At 43.4% G+C, this 22285-nt stretch overlaps 1 protein-coding gene across 10 annotated transcripts in view; it reads left to right on the top strand.

Moving 5' to 3' along the window:
- The window catches only part of SLC12A6 (solute carrier family 12 member 6), a 51818-nt gene that overhangs the window by 24291 nt on the left and 5242 nt on the right, over positions 1-22285 (top strand). For 4 of the 10 annotated variants that reach the window (XM_083471104.1, XM_083471101.1, XM_083471103.1 and 1 more), the window contains exons 3-18: positions 9057-9101; positions 12864-12961; positions 15656-15787; positions 16482-16628; positions 17017-17071; positions 17557-17687; positions 17897-18138; positions 18481-18695; positions 19010-19168; positions 19599-19697; positions 19854-19911; positions 20663-20837; positions 20922-21040; positions 21117-21215; positions 21515-21634; positions 22154-22258. In XM_083471104.1, the coding sequence (XP_083327230.1) occupies positions 9057-9101; positions 12864-12961; positions 15656-15787; positions 16482-16628; positions 17017-17071; positions 17557-17687; positions 17897-18138; positions 18481-18695; positions 19010-19168; positions 19599-19697; positions 19854-19911; positions 20663-20837; positions 20922-21040; positions 21117-21215; positions 21515-21634; positions 22154-22258 (1999 nt within the window). Of the gene's footprint in view, positions 1-1906; positions 1963-9056; positions 9102-12863; positions 12962-15655; positions 15788-16481; positions 16629-17016; positions 17072-17556; positions 17688-17896; positions 18139-18480; positions 18696-19009; positions 19169-19598; positions 19698-19853; positions 19912-20662; positions 20838-20921; positions 21041-21116; positions 21216-21514; positions 21635-22153; positions 22259-22285 lie in introns of all 10 variants that reach the window. The other 6 variants (XM_083471109.1, XM_083471102.1, XM_083471110.1 and 3 more) reach the window with 2 other exon arrangements.

Raw genomic sequence — 22285 nt, 5'->3', positions numbered from 1 at the left:
CAAACTGGTAGGGCTCATAACGCTTGGTCGACTGGGTACCCCTTTATAGATGCATGCGTTGCTGTTGTTGCTTTTTTGCTTTTTTTGGGGGGGGGTGTCTGGGATAGAGAAGGGGGAAAGAGAGGGGTTGATTAGGATTGGTATGTCTAGGGGTTTGGTATGCTTAGTACAGGGACGTATAGTAAAGAGGAGAAGGGGCTTCTAGTTGCCTGGCAACTTCCTTAGTGGGTTTTAGAGAGCTCTAGCTATCCGGTTCCTTGCGTTCCCTTTCCTATTTCCTTATTTCCTATTTCCTTATTTCCTATAACCTGGGGTCTCTTTCCACTCTGCCGGTCCTGCCCAATTCCTCATGGGCTATCCCTCCTGGCAACCTCCTACCTATCGTCACATCTCAGGAAAAGGGGCCCTACTGGACGCCCGCGCCATGCGGTGCCAGATCGGGTGATCCCTGGATAGAATTTCGAACTGAAAATCCCCCTTGCTTTTGGAAGCGGGCTCACGCACGATACACGTGTTACCGACCAGTGCGGCTGGGATTGGGATAGAAAGCAAGACCACTTCCTGCCCCCTAGCAAGGACGCTCGGGAAGTTCGGAAAGAGAACTCCAACCCCTTGCTTTCAACTGAGATGCCCGTTGCGGAGAGTCGGCTGTCTTTCCAAGCCGGGTCTCACCGTCTTACTTTCGGGCTCCCAATTGGTGCGGCTGGCTGGAGATTTTAAGGAAAAGAGATAGAGCTCAGAACCCCCCTTTCGGGTTGAGCAGCGGTCCACGGTCTCTCTCACTAACCGGACCAAGAGAAAGGCAAGAAGGAGCGATAGAGAGGAGGGCAGAGAATTCAGTTGCCAGGAGATTCCACCCCCTTCCCACCAGTGCACTGGATTTTCCTTTTTCCTTATACTCACGCGTCTTCTATGATGATCCCGGGATCGATGAATAAGCCGGCTGGATCCCTCTTTTGCTCCCCGGCTGAACTCCTAGGGCTTTCGATTACCGCCCAGAAGATGGCTGGGGGTCCAAAAGGATCTTCCCAGGCAAAATGGCCCGGAGCCGGCTGAAGATTTCGGGGCCCCCAGTCAGCAGCTTGGGAGAACCGCAAGCCCCACGTTGCGGCGCCAACTGTTACGGAAAAATCTGGGTGCAGTGTTACTCTGCCACCCAGCTCATCGGACTAAGTCCGTGGGTCCCTGCGGAAGAAAATGAGCTCAGCCGGACGCAGGAGCAAACTGCAGAAGATCCAAGTTTATTGCGCAACAGGTTCAAGGCGAGATTGAACCCAGAGAAAGGGGTGACATGAACTTTTGAAATTTTCCTCCATATCCCAGAATACAGTGCATGAAACGTCACGAATACATTATGGGAAGGTTGGGTTTCACAAGTTACATCATGAATATACTTTACACGTCATGAATACATTATGAAAAGGTGGGATTACATTAATTAGCATTTTCGGATGAGGGAGGGGGGATATGCGGAGCGGGAAATATACATAGATACACATTTATTGAGTACCGGTGGTGGCAAGACAATGGGTCAGAGATATGCATCGTCTGCCACCTAATATTGCCTAGAGGGAAGGTTTGGTGAATTAAGAAGTTCCTGCGTACGTGACCTGCCGCTTCAGGGATTATGGAAGTAGGGATAGCATCATGGAGTCCACGGGGAACTGAGTTGAATGACACTGAGAGCGAAGAAATCGGAGTTACGGTTGATTTTATATCAATTTCTAAAGATTTCAATGATTTCAAACCCATTCTGTACTATAGGGCAAAAGCAGAAACAGAATGGATACATTGTAACAGGAGGTCTGTGCTTGGCTAAAGCGGGGCCATAGGAATAAGCGGGGCCTCGGATGTTCCTAGAAGGAAGGGGGAAAGGAGCCCCCCCCCTTCCGTTCCGTATCAGCATGCAGAAAAGAGCCAGCACAGGGCAGATCTGGAAACCTAATGAGACTGCCGGGTCAGGTAAGCAAGTTAGCTTGGATCTCTTTCTTTGAGATTTCTCCCTCTTCTCTCTCCTCCCCCCCCCCACTTTTTACTTGGGAAACTTTGATACAGAGAAGTAATGTTTAGTCCGTGCTACTAGACTCTCCCTTTCTTGTCTGCTAGTAGGCAGCCTTTGTGACTCCTCTAATTTTGTCTCTGTTGCTTTAATTCACATTCCTCCCACCTGACCTTCTATCCAATGGTAGACTCTTTGTTAGAATTCTCTGGTTTGACCTTTAGTCAAATAATAACTGAATGCCAGGGGGCTGATTACTGATGTGGAACAGAAATATAATCAAATGGTTAGAGGAGGCTGTTGAGGTTTGGCGGCAGGTCTGAGCTCTCTGTCCCACTTTCGGAAGGAAATGGGGATCCACGCAGTAGTAACAAAGCCAGGACGCCTAGGTGCTATTTTCAGTTCTCGGATAGGAAAGCTGTCTAGAACAACGGAAAACTATAGGTTCTGATTCCCAAGCAATCTTAGGAATATCATCTAGACGTCAGAACAACGTTGAATTGAGCAACAACATTTTCTAGTACCATAATAAACCCTTAAAGCTGCTCTGCATCTCACCTTCTGAGCAAAGTTTCAGGATATCCCCTTCTTTATCTCTTTAGGATTGCATTCATTCTAGCATTCACAAATGTTGCATGTAGCTGGTGGCCAAATATCCGTTCCAAACAGGTGATACCTGTGTAACATTTTCTCCTAGAGTAGGTTTGCCAGGCACCTTGCTGTCTTTACACTCTTTTCTATGCTGCACTGTCTTTCTGCTTTCCAGTATCAATTTTCTTGTGATTCCTGTTTAACTGTATGAGTAGGAATTGCAACAACACATTTGCATTGTGGAGTGCTTCTGTTTGAGGTTCCAGCCACGATACTCTGCTCTATTACCCTTATTGACTGGTGGTTTTCCATCCCTGCCCCTCCAAGAGTCAGCCAGCATTCTATGACAACTGAGCATGTCATTGTTAAGCCATTTTGGGTGTGTCTCCCCATTCCCATTTTATTTATTTATTTCTGCAAACCTTGGAGTTCTGCCAAGCCTGCTGATAGCTCCCTCTGCAGAAGCTGCTGTTCTACATACATAAGGATCTACATGATCTAAATGTTTTGTTGTTGCTTTGAGTCTTGAGAAATAAAGAAAGGGCTTATTGGTCCCAGTTTAAGAATGGTTGTATATCTGTTCTTTTCCATTATCTTCTCCATTCCATTATTAGTAAGGCCTTGCTTTTGCCACGTGGGAATTGGGCTGAATAGTTTATCTATAAAGTGTTATCCTTCTCTCAGCACCAGCAAAACCTTTGATTTGTTAAACTAAACTTTTTTCTCACAGCTTTGTCTCTTATTTGTTCTGTAGATTAAAACCACTTTATGTGGATTAAAACCACTTTGTAAAAGTCTCACTGGTTTTGTCTGTGGTTTTTACTTCTAACTGTTAGAGTGTTGGACAATGACCTGGATACTAAGGTTCGAATCTCCACTCATCCATGAAACTTACCTTGGGTTGTCTCTCAGCCTAACGTTCCTCACATGTTTTTTGTGAGGATAAAATGGGAAGGAAATAACCATGTTCACCACTTTGCGATCCTTGGGAGAAAAGGTGGTATATAAAATGGATGAATAAAAGAATGAAAGGAATCTTACACGAAGTGGATGTGATGATGTTCGTAATACACCAAGCATTTATTTATCACCTAATATTGCTGTTGGTCTAGAAATGGTTAACATTGGTCTGTAAAGTGGTCTGTCTCCCCCTTCTTTCTCCCTATCACCCAAAAAGGTAACTCACTATTATTCCCATTTATTGGGGGTTATTGGGTTGTTGTTGTTTTTATTTTGATTATGTACTTTGTGGTTTTATATTCTGATTTTATCCTGTGAACTACACTGAGACTTGCGGGTATAGGACGGTATATTAATTCAATAAATAATAATTATTTTACAAACTTGGACAAACGGCTTGCTTAATGCCACCCATTGATTTATCTTATACTAATAAAGTAGGGATCTGAACCCAGAATGAAGCAGGACTCCAGGCTGCAGAAGATGGAAAATTAAGAACATAGACTCCTGGGCATTTTTCTTACTTAGGAAGGAATAAAGTGGCAAGTAGATTTGTTAGTTAGGAATTTCTTAGTTACAGGATTGACAATTGGCAGCAACCTACTTTAATGCTCTTTGTGTGTTCATCTTTCCTCTGTGTGATCAAATGTACTGTACTTGAATTATACACAGTTGCAATTGGAAAGTGACATGCGAACAAGAGGTGGTACCAATGCTACTGATCTGCCAGCTACATAGTTGGATACCAGCCCTATTCATGAAAATATCATTCAAATTTTGTCAATGACTATGGTAATTAAAGGCTGTGCATTTTGCTGTCTGCAAAACCAGCTGCTGTGTTTGAGAGGCCTGGAAATGGCATGTACTTTTGTGTTTTTGCTCTTGGTACTGACAGTAAGGTTCTTGTGCTGCACAATGGCCCAGATGATTTGATTTGGGTTCTGTCTGAGAGAGCTGACTGTGATCTGGCAACCTAGGTTAAATAAACTCTTGGTGCCCACCCTATTCATCTTTCTGATGCTGCCTCACTCATCAAAAGGCATGGTGTCTGTGTGCTCAGTCCCTCTACATGTGCACAAATAGCTACAACCATGGGATTGTTCAGTTTACTGTTTTTTTATTGGGGACAGGGCGTTACATCACACACTGTTCCTCCAGTGAATGCCCTTTAGCAGTTCCTTGTTGAAGAATCAGCGGGGCATAGTCTGATGCCTTACGCTTCACCCTCTAGCCTGCCAGGCCTTGAGTTCCTTCCCAGCCCCTTCTCCCTTCTGGGCTTCTGGTCAAACTGAAACTCCATTCAGGCCCTATCTGCCCCCACCTTTCCTCTGCAGCTAGTAGGAACTCTGAACCATCCTGCCAACAGCTGCACCTTTCCCATCTGTTCCCTATCTGGCTTAGTTCCCAACTGTTCTCCACCAGCAATCTCTGCTGACCAAGGACCTGATCCTTCATTTCCACAGGAGGGAGGGAAGTGTAGGTGGGCAGTCCTTCACATTGGGGAAGAGACTTTTCTTTATATACCAGCTTATTCCAAGAGCTCATAGTAGGTTGTAGCAGCTGCTAAACAGACACAAGAGAGTCATCCTAGATGTGCTGCTTTCACTGCCTACTTGGCCTCCTACTTGGCCCGCTATTCATACACCTCAAATACCTTACACATATCTCTCTATATAATTTGGCTTTGTATGCATAATAATAGCCATAACCAAGCAATTTCATTATTATTGTTCTGGAAAGGAGAGGGGAAAAAGAAAGAATAAAAAAGTGAAGACAAAAAACAGAACAAAAATAAGGAGAGACAGAGAAAAATCCCCTACCACATTAGTGTTACATAACGAAAACGAAAAAACAGATTATCCAATTTAACTAGTTTTGAAAATAAAAACAGAAAAAATAATCCAAATGGAAAAAGAAAAAGAATGACTTCCGGAGTGGGCTGAGATCAGTTTCCTCCTCCTCCTTTCCTATCAGCTTGACTCTGACTTTGTTAATATTTTATTCAAAAGTGGTAGTGCTGCTTCACTAGTCAATAAACAGGTGATACAGAACAGGCATAGGCAAACTCGGCCCTCCAGATGTTTTGGGACTACAACTCCCATCATCCCTAGCTAACAGGACCAGTGGTCAGGGATGATGGGAATTGTAGTCTCAAAACATCTGGAGGGCCGAGTTTGCCTATACCTGATATAGAACGTTCTCTTGTTGATTTTCACTGCTGACTGTTTATACTCCAATCTACTAGTGGAATGCCCATACTAGCAAAACAATATCTTGAACAGTGTATCCTCTTATTAGTTAGTTAAGGGAGTAATTCAAAGCTTTGTGAGTTTGACCTGAATATGAAATACAGAACTTTGCCGGGAACTGAATGTAGTATTTCACGTTCTTTGTCCTAGGAAGGGCTTTGCGTCAACAAATTTAGAGTGCGCTTAAATCACATCCTTGGAAAAGTCCAGAAAGAAAGATATATTCTTCTGTTCCCTCTTCACTGGGGCTTCCATTGATTTTTGGCGGAATTTGCACAAGAGCTCATCTCTATCTTGAACACGCACAAACTTGACAGTTACTATATTTGAGGGAGCCAATGTCCTTTGCCTTTTCACTGGGATTTTGAAAACGTGTTCTATGTCAAACTGATGTTGAGCTGGCAGAGAGAGCACCTCTTTGGCCTTGGGCAAATAACATTGTTCTGTCCCTCTAAATAAAATAAGAATCATAAAGACCTCCTTTCACCACGCGCACAAAGAGGGAGAAAATGTGTACTCTTCAAATCACTTTTTTATTACGGATGTAGTGGTTCTGAATAACTATTAGCCCTTGGATCCCTAATTTTTGCCATTTGCACAGATTAAGGTTGTCATTCCACACAAAAGCTTGCTTTGAGAAACTCCCTTTTTGTGGCACACCTTAAAGCATTCTAATGGTGTCTTTCACCTCTTGGTAAAATGAGTCAGAATTGAAGGGCAGGGCTTTTTGAAACCTGGAAGTTAAAAACTACTATGGATAGCTATTTTAGGGGCTAAGGTTAACCTTGGAATGGAATATGAAGGGCAGAAACAAGCCTCTTAACATTAGACCTCCCAGGCTGAGTAATGCAATCGCATGCCCTCAGCATGACAATCCTAAGCTCAAACCCTTTTTCTGACCCTCCAAAATACCACAGTCTCAAAAGGATTTGCTCATTATTGTGCTGCTATCAAGATGGAAAAAAACAGAAGTGCACTTCTAGTCAGACCTAGACTATGTACACACATCCTTCCTGGTCGGAAATGTCCAAATCCCAGGATTCTCCATATAATCTCTATTTATCCCAGGCAGTTTGAATCCCTTTATCCAGACAATGAACAGAAACAATGCCTTCTGTGTAGGGCACTGAGTGTAGACTCAACAAACAAAGGATGCTTTTGCTGCTGGAAGTTGAATGGTGCCAACAGGACTGGGGAAATTGCCAAGAGTGGGGTGGTTGACAAGAGCAAAGATAGGTTGTTGAACAGAAACACATCATTTGTGTTTGATCCCTCATCAACAGACTTTGCTTCCATCTGTCTGTTCTGAATGATCTGCTGTCTACTCTGGCATCCCCCACATGTTCACTTTGCAGGCCTTGATAGGTGTGATGCACTTCACTGAATTTGCTGGCCTCCAGCTAGACCCATGGCCTTGCATCCCCCTGTTCCTCACTGCATGCTGTTGCCCCAGACAAAGGCACCATTTGGAGCTCTATTCATGTGGACCTTGTACGTGTCTTTACATTTTGAAGAAAACATGTAACTGCCTCCCCACCCCTTTCTCCTCTTTTAAAAATAAATAGTTGCTTCTACCATACCTTCCCTTGTTATTATTTTTGCACCTTTTTGCCAATACCAGGCCCACCCACAAGGCATAAGGTGTAAACATGCATAAACAGTAAGCAATATAAAATCTCAAAATAATAAACAATATAAGCTGCAGCAGCACACTTGTATTAACAAAACTTATTGAAACATAAAAAATTACAAAAGTGAATGGGCCTGTGTCCTCCTTGGGAGAGCAGGTTGGGAGTCCCTTCAAATTACTTTATGAATGGTTTTGTGCTGCTGTTTGCAAGTACACAGAAGGCGTGAATGGATTGATGCAAAAGCACTGCAACTATCCCCTAAATTGAATTGCTGGGTCTTTCTTTAGGATTCAAGTCAATTTTAACCCCTTCCCGATTTTTCATATACTTTTTGGAGATGGAAACCCTATGCCTACCCTAAAATGCACTGTGCTGTCTCTAGTCTCCTTCCCTTGGTTATCACAATCCGTTTTTAAGGTAATAAAATGAAATGATTCAAGCAAATCAGGTTGCTGTGATTTCCCCCCCCCCTCAAAAATTCATTGTTAAATGGGTTTGACACCGCTACACCTTTATATTACCAAATCTTTGCCTTCTGGGTCTGGAGTGTTTGCATTTTTATTACAAGAAACCTCTCTAGAGAATTTGAGGCTCAATTTGTCACAGAGTCAGGCAGATCAATAAAGAAGGGAGACAGTGTGGCATTCCCTAAAGGGAATTTATTTTATTTATTATTTTATTTTATTTGTTTATTTAATTTAAGGGAAGACTTTGGAAAATAAAACCAAAAGTAGGGAATTAGTCTCCTGCATTAATTACTGTGTCAGGTAAGGACAAACATACATAGAATGATGTTTATCTGAATAAAAAAGAGGGTGGGTAGGGATTCCCCCATAGCCCAGTCAACAGTAATCAAATTCAGAGGTGGAGAAGATATTGGGGAGAAGTCAACACCCATCTTGCATGTCTAAACTGTAATAAGAGTGCTGTTGATCTTTCCCACCACCATTTTCACAACATTGAAGGACCCCAGAGTTCCAGCCACACTACTCCCCTCCCCTACAATCTGATCACTCCAGCAGGCCAGCCAAGTCATAAGCTATAGAAAACCACTCTGTCCTGAGGAGGGGAGAGGATGCTAGCTAGTGGTCACAAGTGACAACCACTATGCACATGAAACAAAGCTCATTCACAGAGACAGAATCAACATATCTTAATAGTGGTAGAGGGTAGGGGGAGATATTGATATAATTCTGTCCTGTTGATTTTGCTGGCTTCCCTTCTCAACACAAAAAATTACCCCCTTTCCCCAGTTGTCCATTACTGAAAAAAGCCTGGTGGGGAAAAAACCCTCCTCTCCCCTTTGAGTTACAGAGTGTTTTCAATGGTGTGTGGGAGGGAAAGGAGATACCTAAATACTTTTCTATGCTACTTGAAAGACTTATGAATATTCTACATTTCCTCCCCCCACCCCGTTGCAGCTATTCTTGTTTTGAAATCACAGCTTAAGACTATTATTTTTTTACTCCTTACCATTTTTGTTGCTGATTGTGATTGCGGGGGAAGAAAGCCATTTTTGAATCTTGGGGAAGTGGGAGAGAGAAATTTTAGCCCATCACTTTATTCCCTCATTCTCCCTTTATTTTGCTATTCATTTTCTTTCCCGTTTTCTGTTTGATTTTTCAGATGTGAGTCAAACTTCCGTCACAGGGGAACAGTATCAGCTCTTAGGTACAGTATTACAGGACTCTTGTGTGTGTGCAGTATATATGTCTCCTGTGTCTATCAGTGTTGCCCATTGTTAGACAAAGGTGTATGTGCCCCATTACTAGGGGACAGGTGAAAAATAAGTTCTCTGTGTGAATGCATGTGTGAGAAAGAATGACTAATAAAGAAAATGGTATATGTGTGTAACCATCTTATGTTGAAGGCACAAATGTCCCTGTGTGTGTGCTCTAGGGCAGACCTGTAGATAGCCACTCTACTGGTTGCCTGTGGCAAGTATTATCCAGATGAATAGGGCACTTCACAGAAGTTATTGTTTAAAAGCCATAAATTGCTAGCAAGTACAGACTTGCTGGTAATTTTTGTCGGCTGTTGAAAAACTGCTTTAGGCAAAAACCTTCCTGGAATGCTCTTGTTCAAACTAGATTTTTATAGCATTTAATTTCAGCCTAAATTCTTTTCACCAAGGGATGGTAGCCGTCTCTCTGTTTACAGTGCTCTTGTTTGAAGATCGAGGTGACATTGAATTCAGACCTATATCACATCTAACAATAAGAAGTGTTGTCCTAACAGGGATCTGCTTTACTTGATTGTTCCAGAATAACAACCTTTGAACTGACTGCTGTATTTTATACATTTGAGGAAGTGATCCTTGATGGTTTAAAGACAGCCAATGATCTTTGTAAAGATCAAGGATTCTTGACTTGGAATAGCCGGTTGCATAAGTAGTAGCAGGATTGTTATCTCTGGTATGTCATAGTTAGTGCATTTAAAGTACCCTGGAGACATAGTAAGCAGGGGTAAGCTGATGAAGTACTCAGGAACTCCTTGTTCCTATACACTGAGGATGCTATCTAATAATAAAAATTCAGAGAAGCCTCATACTTGATTTGAATAATGGATTCTGCATCTTTTTTTTTAATAAAACCCCAGAAATAATTTCCATTAATTTCATTTGCTTTTTCCCATACACAGCTGGCCTGTTGCCATGATTTGTATCAGTGCTTTCTCACCCCTGTAGCCAGAACTGGATGAAACATCTCCTGAGCTTTATTATCCGCTTTGTTCTGAAAGTTGAGGGAAACAGGGTGGGGTGTTAATCCAGCACAGCCAGATGCCAAGATTCCATGTCTCAGGGTTGTTGGGTAGGTCCCAGTAATAAATGTTGTGGTTCCTTGCTTCCGGACAAGCCTGTCTCTATGATTTATTAATTTTTTGAAGAGCACCCAGCCCTAGAGTATTCACTTACATATCTGCATTCTGTGAGATGGAGCTGGAGGGGAGAGAGGGATGTTTTCTCACATGGCACAGATAGATTTAGAGTTCAGGGGCTAGCATGTGCTGATGGTTTAGAGAATGGGCACCAGGTCTCTGCGGTTCTGTCTCTGGATATATGGATCTGATGGGGTAGGAGAGAAATGAAGGCAGCTAGTAAAGCAGGGTACAAGTAGAGATTGGAATTCCTTATTCTCAAACATTGAGACAGTTGGTATAGTTTTTAGCTTTCATGGTTGCACATAAAGTTTGGAAAGTATGGTAAAATTTCAAAAAGGACTGTAAACAAATAAAGAGGCAGCTCAGCTTAGGCTACGTGTACAACATACATGTAAAGCACCTTCCACACACACAAAAATAATCGGAGCCATAGGTTTTAAGGATGCTGAGACTTGTAGCTCTATGAGTGGTAACCTATAGTTCCCAGGATTCAGGGTGGAGGGTGGCTTTAAATGTGCTTTAGACTTGCTGTTGAAATGGAATACTCAGGATGAAACGGTGAAATCTGCTATGATTAAATGGGCACAAGATGTTGGACATAACATTATGTTTGCTGACTGGGAACAGTTGTGGACCACAGGTATGAAATTTACGGCATGTAATGCCCTAAGAGAGAATATTATGAAAATGATATACAGGTGGTACATAACCCCAGTCAAGCTTGCAAAAATCTACCATTTGCCCGATAACAAATGTTGGAAATGTAAAGAAACTGAAGGTACATTCTTTCACCTTTGGTGGACGTGCCCAAGGATTAAGGCTTTCTGGGAGATGATATATAATGAATTGAAAAAGGTATTTAAATATACCTTCTTGAAGAAACCAGAGGCCTTTCTCCTGGGCATGGTCGGCCAATCGGTGTTAAAGAAGGACAGAACTTTCTTTATGTATGCTACAACAGCAGCAAGAAAACTTATTGCAAAGTAATGGAAGACACAAGATCTACCCACCTTGGAAGAATGGCAGATGAAAGTGATGAACTACATGGAATTGGCGGAAATGACTGGCAGAATCCGAGACCAGGGAGAAGAGTCGGTGGAAGAAGATTGGAGGAAATTTAAAGATTATTTACAGAAATATTGCAAAATTAAGGAATGTTAGAATGATGTTGGATTGAAGTTAAGTGGTTTCTAGCGGTAATGGTTTAAAAGAATATGGAAAAATTGGATTTTTAATAGGTAAAAATTTAATGTTATAATATATTAAGATTAAACATCAGGATAATAAGGAGGGAAAGGAATTGCTGAACTAATAAATTGAACTGGAATACAAAAAAGGGAGGTATGAGGAGGTCCAGGAAACAAGTAAATAAAAGATAAGTGATGTAAAGATGGAATTATTTTTAATTGTTTTTTATTTCTTCTTTTTTCTTTTTCATTATGTAATATTGTGAAAACTTCAATAAATATTTATTAAAAAAAATAATTAAATGTGTTTTAGATACATGATGTATACACAGACTTTGTTAGCATTTAAAACTGCTGTGATTTTTAACCTTCATTCAAGGACTGAGTACAGCTTTTCACACCTGAAGCACTTATAAGAACCTTACAGGAGGAGTACAACATGCCCCTCTTTAATTTGGAACACAACCTGTTCTTGAAACTTACAGGCAAACAGCTTTCAAGTACATGCAATTTAAATATGCAAATTGCCATTGCCGTGGTGCTTGTTAGCCTTTTCCTTACTGGTGAATTCAAACTATTGCATTTGAGGGAACTTTTCCTCCATATGAGGCTGTAGCACAACCATGCATGTAAGTTTGCTAAACTTGGCTGCTTGCCTGTCTGTCTGCCCTTCCAAACACCAGGGGGGGAAAGAACCTCCAAAGCTGCATGGGACTCCCTTGCCTTTCCCTTCTGTCTTGGCAATGGTATAAGGCAAGGAGAAGTGAATGCTTGACAGCAGTATTACCCAGATGATCTTGCTACCCTCAGATTCCTTATCTCTGTGTAGCATATTTCTCACCTAAACCCCTTGCCTGCTGCTCACCACAGACCCAACTCATATGGGGACAATCGTAAATGCCCTGTGGTAAAAATTAGTGTCAGCAACTGAGCAGGCAAGTAGCTCATGATCTGAAAAGATCTAGGGTAAGGAGGGGGTGCAGCTTTTCATACCAAGTGGACTGCAAGAGTACTTTGACAGGGAACCCATAAGCTGCATACTGCCTTGTGCGTGCTACCTTCCCAAGGCCCGCTAAGTGAGGCTCTGGGCTTTGGAAAGGGGACACAAAGTCCTGTCAGGGTCCTTGAACCTTCATTCACCCCTTCCCGAATCCCAGCACCTTTCTTATCTGCTTTCTGAAGGCAGTGCAAGGGCTGTGGCTGGGTGTAGGCCACCAAAAAGGCCATGATGGACCGCCTTGATATAGGGTGTTTCTCTTACTTTTCCCACTGCCCTGATAGAGCTCCAATAATCTAAATGTATGCACAGCACTAACTCTTTGCTGGACTACTCCTTTCCTTCCATTTGATCTCTCTCTTGTTGCAGATCCTGGTCACAAGAAGGATCCTCATAATGCCTATCTCAACAATATCAACTACGAAGATGGCGATGAATTCTTTGACAAGAATTTGGCACTTTTTGAGGTGAGATCATTGTTGGTGGGTTAGTTCTTCCTGCCTTTTGCCTTCCTTCCTTCCACTATATGTGTCCATATATGTATTAATCGGTGTTAGAAACAGATATGAAAACTAGGAGCTACAGTGGTGCCTCGCAAGACGAAATTAATTCGTTCTGCGAGTTTTGTCATCTTGCGATTTTTTTCGTCTTGTGAAGCACGGTGTCGGGAAAGTTTTGGAAAAGCTTCAAAAATCACCAAAGTCTTTAAAAACCTCAAAAAAGGCTACCACACCGCGTTCTATGAGTTGCTCCTCGAAGTCAAGTCGCAGCTGTATTAACGGTGTTAAGAAAAAGGAAACAAACTTGCAAGACGTTTCCGTCTTGCGAAGCAAGCCCATAGGGAAAATTGTCTTGCGAAGCAGCTCAAAAAACGAAAAACCCTTTCGTCTAGCGAGTTTTTCGTCTTGCGAGGCATTCGTCTTGCGGGGCACCACTGTAAATGGCACCTTAAACCTAGGTTATAGGTGCAACAATAGAATGTCTAGGCACGATTTTTCAATAACAATAATACAAAGCTAAAAATGAATAAACTGCAGCTAAAATATTATGTTCATTTTTCACATGGTCTAGTCCTTCCCCCGCCCACTCCCCTAATAATTCTTAAGAGGGTCTCTTCTCCAGTTTCCAGAGAGTAGCTGGAAGTGGGGAGGCAGAAAAAGGTCCTCTTTTCCTTCCACTCAGCAATTTTAATCTGAAATCTTAGGCACAGTGCTGTGCCTAGAGTTCAGAAACTGCCTGCGCTAATGAAATTCCCTATTGCAAAATGCACCTAGAACAATGGGAGTTTCGAACACTGATTTAAATCCTTCCTTATAACCTTTCATGATAGCTGCTATTATGTCTGCTCTGTTTCCCAAGGCTATGCATGGTTGTTGTTTTTAATTCCTCAAAAACACAGAAAAAGTTGCAAAGCATTGGGAACTATGACATGGGAAACTGCATCTTGGAAATCTTACGTCTCTTTTTTATTTTTTAAAGGTTATATTTTAACTCTCATAGCTTCAGCGATGGACTTGAAAATGTATAGGCAGGGGTGAGAAATCTCTGGCCCAGGGGTGAACAACCTGCAGTCCACCAGATTTTTCTGGACTACAACTCCCATCAGCCCCAGTCAGCTAGCCAGTGATCAGGGCTGATGGGAGGTGTAGTCCAACAACACCCGGAGGCCCGCAGGTTGTGCACCTGTGCTCTGGCCCATGGGCCAATCTTGACCCACAGAGGGTCCAATTTGGCCCATCAGACCTTTTCCCCCAAGCTGCACCTACTTGCCAATCAGCTGACATTACTGGGTGATGAGGTTCAATCCTGATGGAGGCTGCTTCACTTTACTGCAGTGAATGCACTGGCAATACAGACTTCTCACCCCACCCCTGTGGGGAATGAGCTGGCAAAGCAGGCCCCTGCAGGGAGCAGAATACAACCCTTTGCTCATCAACTGGTAATCAGAGTATTGAGTCCTACTGGACTGAATGCACTGGCAAATCAAATCCGCCTCCCCACCAGCCCCCAGCTGATTTTGACAGGTGGGGAGGATGGCCTTGTTAGTATTTTTACTGTATTTGTTAGAAGATGTGTTTTACAAAAAAATAAATTGTGCTGGGGAAAAGAAAACCAATACACAGTGGACCCTCTGGATACAAATTTAATTCATTCTGGGGTCCATGGGCACCCTGAAAAATCTGCATCCAGAGGTGGCACTTCTGCACATGCATGAGTGGTGAAACCTGGAAAAATACTTCCAGGTCTGCCACTTTTGCAACCCGAAGTTTACATTACTCGAGAGTAACGTAACCCGAGGGTCTTCTGTAATGTAATGTAATGTAATGTAACAGCTGCAAAATCTTGTGACTCCAATTAAGGTCGCAGAAACGCTAAATCATTGCTTTGTTAATTGGTTAACTCCCTTTAAAAGTGAGCCTGTATGTGTCTTCGGTAGTGATAGGAGGGGTGGGAGTTGGAGGTTGGTTGCTTTGCCGTTTTGCTGAGCGTGGAGACTCCAACAACATACTGCTGGAGGAGTTGGTAAGGACAGACAAGCTATAATTTCTGCACTGCTTCAAAGGAGTTTTAGAAGCAAGAAGAGCCTCTCATGGGTTCAAGAGAGTGAAATACAATGTATCCAACTCAGTATATATGTATAGTAACTTGTAATAGTGGCCATCCTGCCAGTAAAGAGTCATCTTCAGAGTATTGTGTGTGGAATCTACTTCATCCCTAGGGCTTTGAGGGTGAAACCTCTGTATCACTCTGCATAAATCAGAAAAATAGCTAACAACCCCACAGCATCACAGTGTCAGAAGATCGACAAGGGTGGCCCTGCTTACCTGTCAAGGTAGGCCCACGGGGTGTGGGGAGAAAGTTTTCCCACCCCTGTGGCAGAGGAAGGAGATGCAAATTGATCAATGATTTCAAATTTGCCTAATTTAGCAAAATGTAATATACAGATTGCAGAATTCAGAATTTCTTGACGTATAAGTTGGGGTTTTTTTAATGCCAAGGGTACACCAGCCTGCTTGTAGCCAACTCATTTCTCTCATATTCTGCTTTCCTATGTCTTCATTCCCAAGTTACTATAACCATGCTAATGACTAGTGGTTTTTTGCCTTAGGATATTTTTCATATTAAGTTTAATGTCTACTGCCATCCTTTCCACTTTGCAGGAGGAGATGGACACCCGGCCCAAGGTGTCCTCCCTGCTCAACCGCATGGCCAATTACACCAACTTGATGCAGGGAGCCCGTGAACATGAGGAGGCTGAGAATGTCCCTCCAGGCAAGAAAAAAGCTATCAAGGTAAGGAGCTTGGTGATAGTGAGATACGTAGGCAATTAGAGGTGGTAAGCATTTGAAGGTAGTGAACGAGTTGAAGCCCAAAACTGAAAGGAGTTGATGCTTTTGCCATGGCTGCCCTGCAACTATGGGGCTTCACTTTCCAGAACAAAAACCTGTGCTTCTTGAAGTTTAAAACACTATTTGTTTGACATGGATTTTAGCCGCTGGTCTTAAGGCAGCATGAGGTAAACCTCAAAAAGTATTTTTGATTTCTTGACATTTGTTTGAAATTTGTAGGAGCCAGTTAAAAAAATAAATACATCAGATCAATTAAAAGCCCTGCTCAGAGTCATGCAAAATGTACAGATTCCTAAGCCACCAAATCAAGCTCTGAGGTATCTGAGTAACCAGGTACCCGGGATTTTTTCCTAGTCCTGTGAGCAGGGCTTTAGTTTTTGTGTTGCCTATTTGCAATTGATGTTTAATATGACTTACTATATGTTCAGTTTAGTGCTGTTACCTGCTCTGCACTTGGTGGCTGGGTTTGTCTGGGAATTCAAACAAAGGGGTGGGGTTGTCAAAGAGAAAGATATCTGAAGGCCGAGTAGCAGAGAAGTTGCAGGTATTTAAATCACGTATGCAAAGGATGAAGAGCAAGGTAGGGGCAGCAAAGTGGAGTAGGTTTGGTTTTGAGAGCTTGTCCTTTTCCTTCCAGTCTCCACAGATGGGCACATTCATGGGAGTCTATCTGCCTTGCCTACAGAACATCTTCGGGGTGATTCTCTTCTTACGGCTCACCTGGGTGGTGGGTACAGCTGGCGTGTTGCAAGCCTTTGCCATTGTCCTCATCTGCTGTTGCTGTGTGAGTTCCTCTCCCCTACTGTCTGAATCATGTCCTGGTTTAGGGGTTTTAATGTCTTAGAGAAGAAGATTGGAGTGAGGAGTCTGAACCACAGCATGGAGATGGGGGCTAAATCATACTTTGTGACTTTAGCAGGCCACAGCTAAGATCCTAATGTAAAAGTCATAAGATTACCCTTCTTCCCACATGCATTCAGCTGTGTCATGAGGCCAGTGATAGATTTTATTTCCACAACATGTCAGATTTTCTTTAGCTGTAGTTGTATCTTACGGGAAATTGCCTATTGTCCTATCTAACAAGAGTATAATTGCACAGCCTAATGAATGAAAGCCCTTTAAGATTGTGTGTTTTTCTTCTAAATCCTCCTGTGGTCTTTTCTCTTCCTCAGACTCTGCTAACAGCCATCTCCATGAGTGCCATTGCCACCAATGGAGTTGTGCCTGGTGAGTACTTAATATCTAAAGAGCCATCTTCTCCCACACTTCCCTGCCCACCAAATACATTCATCTTCAAAAGCAGCCCTGAGTGCTCTCACCATCAGAACTTAACCAAATAACTACTTGGGAAAGGTCCTTTTCTGAGGTGGTGCCCAAATGGTGGAATTCTTTCCTTAAACTTGTTCACCAGATACCAATGCTATCTATGTCAGATGACGTTCATCTTGTCATAAAAACACAATGCCTTCTTATAGTATTTGAGATCCACATAAATCACCGCTTTGTTTTGTGCTACTCATCGGCTAACTCAGTTGATCATAACCTGTTGGTTTGTTTAATTTCATTTGGGTGCTGTCCTGAGAAAATTCTAGAAATAAAAAGTTCCTCTACAAGCAGATGTTTAGGATGTGTAGGAAGTGCAAATGATAACCCCTTTTCCTATCTGCAAAGTCTCTTGACCTCCTACCCATTGCTTTATTTCCTCTTCACAGCTGGGGGTTCATACTTCATGATCTCACGAGCTTTGGGGCCTGAGTTTGGAGGAGCTGTTGGACTCTGCTTTTATCTGGGCACCACCTTTGCTGCTGCAATGTACATTTTGGGAGCCATTGAAATCTTCCTGGTAAGTGTTCTGCTCCCCTAAAATTAGCGAGATGCAGTGCTCCATAGTTGTGAAACAGGTGCTATTCCACACGGCTGTGGCCACTTCCAAGCAGTCTGACAGCCTTGAGCGGAGTGAGCACTTCTGCTAATCTTGCAAAATCCATGTTTTCCCCCTCTATCTGCTGACCTTTCTAAAAGTGACATGTGTCTCTCTCTTCCCTCTCTCAGATGTACATTGCCCCTGAGGCAGCCATCTTCCATAGTGAGGATCCCTTGAAGGAGCCAGCAGCCATGCTCAACAACATGCGGGTGTATGGCTCAGCCTTTCTAGTGATTATGGTGCTGGTGGTGTTCGTGGGTGTACGCTACGTGAATAAGTTTGCCTCTCTCTTCCTTGCCTGTGTCATCGTCTCAATCCTGGCCATCTACGCTGGTGCCATCAAGTCCTCTTTTGCACCTCCCGACTTCCCGTAGGTTATCAGCATACTTGGATATGATTAATTGTGATACTTGGATATGATTCATTGTGACTTCTCTTTTAATCAGTCTGGGATGTCGCAGATCCTACGAGAAGTTGTTGGAATATGTAGTTTTGTGAATGTGCATAGAGTTGTCTGTTCTGGGGAAGGGTTAGGGATCTTTGGTCACAGTTTTTTACAAGACTGCATCCATCTCTCCATAGTTAGATAACTTCATTTTCCCATGCCCTTGGGCAACTTAAGGGTTGGGACTCTCAAATTTGTTTGTGCATGCCTTGGCCTCTTTATAGCCTAACGGGTTTGTTCATCTTTTTGTGTCTCCTCTCCATTCAGTGTGTGCATGCTGGGGAACCGCTCTCTCTCCCGGCACCACATTAATGACTGTGCCAAGACGGTGGAGCGTGACAACATCACCCAGCACACTGTCCTCTGGGAGTTTTTCTGCAATGCTACCAAGCACCACAATGCCTCCTGTGATGATTATTTTCAGCACAACAATGTCACTGTTATCCAGGGTATCCCAGGGCTGGCCAGTGGCATTATCACTGGTGAGAGATACCTTTCCTTCCCTGTCAACAGTACACTTGGTTTTCCCCATCTTGGGACAATCCAAGAGGTGTCCTACACACTGTCTAGATAAACAGCCATTTCCCTTCCTTTCCTAATTGAGGGGCCTGTGTTGTGTAGTGGCCATAAATAGCAACTGGGTGTCTTTGGGACAGTCACCACCTCTTAGCCTAACCTATCTCATAGGATAGCATGAAGAAGTTTGTAGACCACTGGAGGAAGGGTGGGATGATGATGACAGCAATAAGCATGGTGGTTCTGGTGGTAATAATAATAATGGCATTGATAATTGCAGAGAATCTTTGGAGCAGCTACTTGGTGAAAGGTGAAATAATTGAGAAACCATCATTGCATTCAGCTGATGTGTGGGGAAGCCTGAATCAGCAGTATGTGCTGGCTGACATCACTACTTCCTTTACCCTTCTTGTGGGCATCTTTTTCCCTTCAGTCACTGGTAAGAGCTACATTGTTGCTATGTATTGTTCAGAGGTGTCTCCAGAGGCAAACCGTTCCAGAAGTGTAGATAGCCAACTTTTAATCTGGGATGCTTATACTTAAAACACAGGTCTTTCCATGGACTTTTGCAGTTTTCAGCAAAGCACCCTCTTTCAGCCTAGGAGTAAGGACTTAATATTGCCCCAGCTGTGAGCTGGACTGGATGCTGCTTTGTTGCTGCTGTTCCCCTCTAATGGCCCAGTTTGAGGCAATATCATCTTTCTTCCTATTGCCCAGTATAAGATCAACTATTTTTTTCTTTTACATCAGGGTAATAGATCATATGCAAAAAGTATTCAAAGGTTCAGTATAGTTTTTTAGCAGTACCTCCTTTGGTCACAGAATTTTGTTTTCTTGCCCTCAGAAAATCTATTTTTTTGTCTTTACAGGAATCATGGCTGGATCAAATCGTTCTGGAGACCTGAAGGATGCCCAGAAATCTATCCCCATTGGTACCATCCTGGCTATTCTCACCACCTCCTTTGTGTGTATCCTTCCTGGCAAATGTAGGGTCAAATAAACAAAGGATGGATAAGGGTGGGATGGAGGGAGTTGGTGCCTGTGTGGGAAGGATTGCTGCCCTTTTACATCCTCTGCTGTCTTGCAAGAACATCTTACTGCTCCTTGACCATTTGACACATCAGATCTTAGCAACGTAGTGCTGTTTGGGGCATGTGTGGAAGGTGTCGTGCTCAGAGATAAGTAAGTAGTAACTTTCCCTAGTGCCACAGTTCTCAGATATAAATCAGATGTGAAAATTCTGTTTTGGATTCAAATTGTAAGCTGTGTTCTTAAAAGGCAGTTATGGCTACCAACCTGGATGGCTTTAAAAGCAAATTAGACAAATTCATAGAGGAGAGAGCTGTTAATGGCTACTAGCTATTATGGCTGTCCTTTGCCTCCACAGCTGTAGGCATTAGTGCTTTTGAATACCAGTTGATGAAAGCCACAGAATGGAAGAGTGCTCTTGTGCTTGAATCCTGCTTGTGGGTTTCCCAAAGGCATCTGGTTGGCCACTGTGAGAACAGGATGCTGGACTAGATGCGTCATTGTGACTAAAAATGTGGTTCCCTTGTTAGAGGCAGAGTCTCAACCCTTTGGCACATATTTCTGGCCCACTCATTTTTCAGCCATGCTGGATACATGCTGTTAGCCTGGATCCAACCCACAGAAAGGAAGCTGGAGAGAAAACTAAGGCCGGAATCCCATATCTGCTTTCCTGGGAGCAAGTCATATTCTACTGACTAAACTCATAGGATTGTACTGTTAAGTTAGTTGCATCTATTCCTTTTGAAACCAATGGAACAAATGCAACTAACATAGTTTGGATCCAATCCTGCATCTTCTGATTTCTCTATGTGCTGGACCATTTGTTTCTGCTGGATCTTTGTACTTCTCACTATTAGGCCTTAGACAGATACCTAATGGCCTCACTTTTGCTTCTATTGGATAGGTTTGGTGATACAGTGAAAGGGAATCTGGTGGTCGGGACCCTGTCCTGGCCCTCCCCTTGGGTCATTGTCATCGGTTCGTTCTTCTCCACGTGTGGAGCTGGGCTGCAGAGCCTCACCGGCGCACCCAGACTGCTACAAGCCATAGCCAAGGACAACATTATACCCTTCCTGCGGGTAAGAGTGACAACCGCTAATTGACTTGCTGCTGAAAAAAACCATTGGTTTGTCCCAAGTAATCTGTTTTCTTATTCACTCTAGGTATTTGGCCATGGCAAAGCCAATGGAGAACCCACGTGGGCCTTGCTTCTGACAGCAGGCATTGCAGAACTGGGGATCCTCATTGCCTCTTTGGATATGGTAGCACCCATCCTTTCCATGTAAGTGCCATATTTATCATGGGTTGGAGTCTCTAGGAATTGTACACAGCTGAGACTATTTTCTGTTCTCCCCTAGGTTCTTCCTGATGTGTTATCTCTTTGTCAACCTAGCCTGCGCATTACAAACTCTGCTACGCAGCCCCAACTGGAGACCCCGCTTCCGGTACTATCACTGGTAAGAGGGCCACACTACCTAGTGAGTTGGAGGAGGAGGGAGTTCTACAAACAGAGGGGGGAGAGAGGGTGCAAATACAGACTCCCGAGTTCTATGCCCTATTGTACAAAATGGGTTTAGCATAAAATGAGGGAATTGGGGCTGGACTCCTGGCCTGTGTATTTGGTATGTCTGCTGACAAGTACAAAAGGTTCTCTTGAACGGAATCCAGCACCCTGAGACTCTGGGCTCACATTTTAAACAGCAAACGAAATAAACAAGTCTGCATGCTTTCCTCCCTTCCCCTTTTCTTCTTGTAGGGCACTCTCCTTCATGGGCATGAGCATCTGTGTGGCACTTATGTTCATCTCCTCCTGGTATTATGCAATTGTTGCCATGGTGATAGCTGGAATGATCTACAAATACATTGAGTACCATGGGTGAGTGTCTGTAACCTTCTAGAGCTCTAGCATTCTAGCCCTCTTTATCCAGCCTCTTACTCCACAGCCGGGGAACAGCAGGGGGAATTCCTTGCAACCACACTCACTCACTCAGTCTCCAGTTGGGTGAGAGCGGAATCATTTCCTTTTTGGAACTTTTGCTGAGATCGTGAGGGTGAAGGTTCGGTTGTGGGTTTCTGAGGCTCAGGCTCTGGAAATAGACGATTGCAGCCAGAAGTTTTGGGGCCTTTTACCTTCAGTTGCAGGATTTTTGTTTTCTTTTTGTGAGAAATGCAGGTCAGAGGGCATGAAGGCTTGGAATCATGATCCCTTTCTTTGAATGTTGAGGGTGGAAGTCACCACACCTGACCTCTTTTGTGATGCAGCCTTCTCCTCCTGCCTCCTGCATGATTGCCTTAGCTGCATTTCCCCCTCTGCCAATGCTTCTGGAAAGGAGGGGCACTGAGTGACTTGGCTCTCCTTGAGCTCATTTGCCTGAACATTTTCTGCATCCCCCAGGGCCGAGAAGGAGTGGGGCGATGGCATCCGTGGCCTGTCCCTCAGCGCAGCCCGCTTCGCCCTGCTGCGTCTTGAGGAGGGGCCACCCCACACCAAGAACTGGAGGTAGGAAGAGACTTGATGCTTCTTCGT

Source organism: Podarcis liolepis (assembly GCF_965112155.1).
Source record: "Podarcis liolepis genome assembly, chromosome: 13".
In the NCBI taxonomy this organism is placed as follows: Eukaryota; Metazoa; Chordata; class Lepidosauria; order Squamata; family Lacertidae; genus Podarcis; species Podarcis liolepis.
Note: the sequence above shows the minus strand (reverse complement) of the source record. Positions and strands in the feature narration are given on the sequence as shown.